This window comes from Eimeria mitis, genomic scaffold (assembly GCF_000499745.2).
Source record: "Eimeria mitis Houghton genomic scaffold, Emh_scaff2845, whole genome shotgun sequence".
Classification (NCBI taxonomy): Eukaryota; Apicomplexa; class Conoidasida; order Eucoccidiorida; family Eimeriidae; genus Eimeria; species Eimeria mitis.
Window position 1 is genome coordinate 2,676 of NW_013571184.1, and position 4,337 is coordinate 7,012.

The 4,337-nt window shown below is 50.4% G+C and overlaps 1 protein-coding gene across 1 annotated transcript; it reads left to right on the forward strand.

Annotated features, from left to right (window-relative positions):
* Positions 1 to 322: 322 nt before the first annotated feature.
* On the forward strand, positions 323 to 973 carry EMH_0059450 (uncharacterized protein; the record flags this gene model as incomplete). The annotated part of the gene is made up of 2 exons (XM_013497682.1): positions 323 to 471; positions 769 to 973. 2 exons carry the CDS (start codon positions 323 to 325, stop codon positions 971 to 973), a joined length of 354 nt encoding a protein of 117 aa, XP_013353136.1.
* Positions 974 to 4,337: the final 3,364 nt, after the last annotated feature.

Consider the following 4,337-nt stretch of genomic DNA (forward strand, 5'->3'; position numbering starts at 1 on the left):
GGCTACTGCGGCATCGAGTGCACGTACTAGAGATATAACCTGGCCTGTGTAGCACGGTTGCACACAAGTTGGAAGACGTACTTGTCCATGAGTGCAGGCTGCCTTCTAATGGCCGAGTAAATGTTGAACGTTTACTTGGCCATCGATCGGCAACGTGCATGTAGCTAGAAGTACATCTTCCAACGCCAGACAAGCCGTGATACAGAGACTCAGACGAACTTCTTCGATCTTGTTCGACGACTGTCGTTTGTTGCAATAGAGTCGAAATGCATAGGATAGGGATTTCCAAAGAAACACCGCTGACCTCCCCTCCATTAACCAGATGGTCTCAACCAGGCGCCCCAAGGGCCTGCGGCCTGGGGGAAGGAGGCGGGATGACGTGATTTGCAACGCGCCTCGCTGCAACAAGGGCTGCAAGGCCATACCAGATGAAAACACGCTAAGTCCAGCTTTTCTGTATGCACTAACATTGTAAGAAGTTGTTGAACCGTCATATGCAGTGTTAGTACATGCATCAAAATGGGGCTTGGGTGCACTCACATGTGGGGTCACCTTGCTCAAGGGATTGCAGCAAAGTAGGTTGAAGCTCATAACAAGCCGACTCCTTTCTGTCCCACGCCCAAGGGCTGCTGTGCCCGGAATGCCCGAAGACTGGATAGGAGGTCAGATACTTTTCGCGAGCCCTTAGTGAAGTCTCTGAGCGTATTACCGCTCACGGTTCTCCTCTGTTAAGAACTATGAGGCTCGTTTCTCTTGTGGTCATCGCAGATATGTCGAGTTCAAGCTTCTCAATCAAATCGCGGGGAAGCGAAAGCTTCCGACGCCCCTGGTCGACAAGCTACCTGACAGTTTGCAGGGTTCAGCAGTCTATTCATCATTTGGTTTCTTGAACGCGTTTTTCGTTGATCCAAATCCATCCCGACGACAGAGACAAAGCTGGTATCCCTCCGCGCGCTCGCAGGCTACGGTATAACCGTATACCTTTTTGGCTCGCTAGTGCACTTGCCTAACTACGTCGAGAGGCCAATCACGATTCTTTGGAGCCAATAAATAATGCCTCGACAGTTATGCGCGTCGATAATGTGCTCGTAATCAGCTGGAATGTGCAGCAGCACGTGCAGTGCCTGCGAAGTTCGCTGCTCTGTGAAATGCACAGGTAAGAAGTCTATGGCTTCTTACCTGGCACCGCTGCCAATACCTTCGCGTTTTCCATATTTTAGTGCTGTGCCCCCTTGTTGGGGCTGGGCAGAACCTTACCGATGGTACGCGTCGACTTTTGCTCACGGAATATCTTTCCTTAGGATGGGATGCTTGCATTAAAAATCTGCACCCGAACCAGCGAATGAGATAGAGCCTGGTACACAAGGAGTGGCCACGCTGCGCAGCGAGTTTGCAGCAGGGATATCTGGGTCGGGTCAGCAGCGGCAGCATCAAGTGGAAGCAGCATCTCCAGATGATCCTCTCCCATTGTGCCTATGTCATATTGATTTTTCCTTTTGGTGTCCATGACTATGGAGGCTGACGCCGCGTCCTTTCCCACCCTCGTTGCGCCCATTCCTTTGAGGGCCAGCAGGCCCACGAGGGCGTGTGCTGCTGATAAGAAAGGGAAAGGACTAATGTAGCATAGTTTGTCTAAGGTTTCCACGTGTATTCCTACTTGCGATCAGGCTGGCTATTGATGGCAAGTCAAGTACTTAAGAGCTGTATACAGCGTCATCACATGCAAGGGAGGGGTTAGGCTATGTGTACATATAGGTTTGCCATTAGGAAAGGAGTTGCAAAAGCACGTTGCAATTCATAACAAGCAGCTCGTCTTCGCATGCCTTGATGCCTCATTTCCTGCGTGCACTAACACTGGAGACAACTTTTAAATTTTTTCTGGGTCCTGCAAGCAACCAGAGATACATATACCAACTTCAGACAGCTTAAGATATACCAGGTCCTTGCCCAACTGTGCCCATGGTGCCTGGAGATTCCGAGTGGAGGTCACTAGCACTAGGGGATGTATTTTCTGGAGTATTTTGACTTTTTCGCAGCTCACGACGGTCCTCCGCTAACATCGAAGATCGTCGTTATAGGTTTCACCTGATGCCGGTATCTATGAGCGCTTCTGCCATGTATGCATTTCGAAGTCATGAGCAAGCATTTACTGATTCTGCAGTGTTAACCAATTAAGTATCAATTAATCAACTCGCCTCTGAAATCTGAGTGCATAACTGGCGTTTTCCAGCCCTGCGTTACCAACGGCGGGCATCATGTGGCTGTGGCGTAACGCTACAGGGAGCCGTGTCTCATATGTATAGCAATTTAAGTTGACCCCCAAACCTCCCAGGGGCTCTATAAATTGCTAAATATAGCCAATTGTGTAAGAAGGTTGGAAGTTATGGAGATAACAGACTTGATCCTACCTGGAAGGCATTGGCGCTCTATGCACACGCGGTCAANTTGGAAGTTATGGAGATAACAGACTTGATCCTACCTGGAAGGCATTGGCGCTCTATGCACACGCGGTCAACCAGTCCCAAGCAATGTCATCAGTGTCTTCTTAGTATTTTGCTCGGGCGGCTGTTATTTAGTTCGGTGGCGGAGTTTGTTTCTACCTTCACGTATTTTACAACATTTACTTCCGAATATTTTCCCGAACACCAGGCCCAGACTCATTGTCGTGGCCGGCAGCGCAACTAGCGCCCTCCCGGACGATGACCAAACCGGGAGAATCAGGCATAATCCACTTCTCTATTAAGAAATAACAGGCTAAAATTGGTGGTCCTCTAACGGGAAGACTCATAACAGTGAGGCTTCTTCGGGTTTCAAGGGCCCCTGCGAGTTCGGGATGAAGCCGAATGTCGGCGCAGAGCCCATCCCTGTGATGGGCCATGGCGAATTCCCGCATGGGAAATCTGTCGACGGTCGTGCAGAAGGAAGAAATGCCTCTGGAATTCCCCCGAAACCTCGCTCTAACACGGTGGCTACCTTCCTCAATCCTCAGTTGCTACCGCCTAATGTGCGCGGTAGCCACAGCCGGCGATCCAGCGTTGAAATACCTCAGCATGCCAGAGTCCACGANTCATCCCTCACTGTCAAGGATGAGCAGTAAAGCCTCATGCAACCCTGATCAGTCTGCCAGCAGCTTCAGTACAAGCAGCCAAAGTACAGGTCACTACAGAAGGCTTAGCGCAAGTGATCGAGGCACGGGGAACAGCGGCCACAGCGGCGATAACCGAGACGGACGGGCCCACAAAGATGCCTCCCCACGTTATTCGACCCACAGAACGTCTCTGACAAGAGGTGCTAGCTGCGCAACTCACAGGCAATCTTCTGTCATTGGAACATGCTCCAAATCCTCACTGTCTGTCTCCAGAGAGACGTTCACCACCAGTAACGATTCAAGTCGTGCCTCTCGCAGCAGTCAGACTTCATCGACATCTTCCAGGCACGCGACTTCGCATGCGGGAAAGTCGGCAGCTCACAGAGATTCGTCATTTTACCGCAAAGACCAAAACAAAAGAAGTGTCACTGCAGGTTGTCGTACAGATCAAGATACAGACGCACGGCGTGTCGCCGGACCGAGCATGCCAACTGACAGAGGACGTCTAGCCCCCTCCACCTTTCTGTTCAGCGCTACACGCACGAGAGATTCTTTACTGGTCCCTGGAGAGGGNCGAGCAGACTGGCTAGCTGAACGCTTCCTGGACTCACAGATGAGAACTTTGTCCTTAAAAAGCAATCGCAATTTCAGACTTCACTCGGGTAAGCTAGCGCTGGCTTGCTTCAATGACAGCCTGTCACAAGCATTTTTTGACACTTACACTCTTGCTATATATAACTTGCATCTTGTTCCAGCCGCCTCTCCGTCTGATAGGAGAGATGGAGGGTAAATTTTGCCTTGTGCTTTGTTGGATAGACGCAAGTGTGAATTCCAAGCCAGTAAGAAAGCTCCTGCATCCATGCAGCATAGTGGGCGTGGCAACGTGCAATTCCGGTCACTGTCCGCAGCGCATAAGCACAGAAAACCCGACCTCTGTCTATGTATCATCAGGATTCTACAAGAATAAGCCGGTATCTATCGTATCCATTGGCATGGGGGCCCCCATGATGGACGTGCTGGTTCGGGAAGCCTCCTACCTCACGGATGGCCCTCTAGCAATCGTCAGACTTGGTATTCCTATAAATTGACATATACAGTTGCTGCAGAATTACGCATAGCGATGTGCAGAGTAGCATGCTGCTCCAGGGCACAAGAATAAACAACACACGAATACAACTGCGAGCAAGTATACAAATGCTGAAGGAGTTGAACGGAAGATTGCGCTGCACACAGTTGCTTGTAGCAAAAC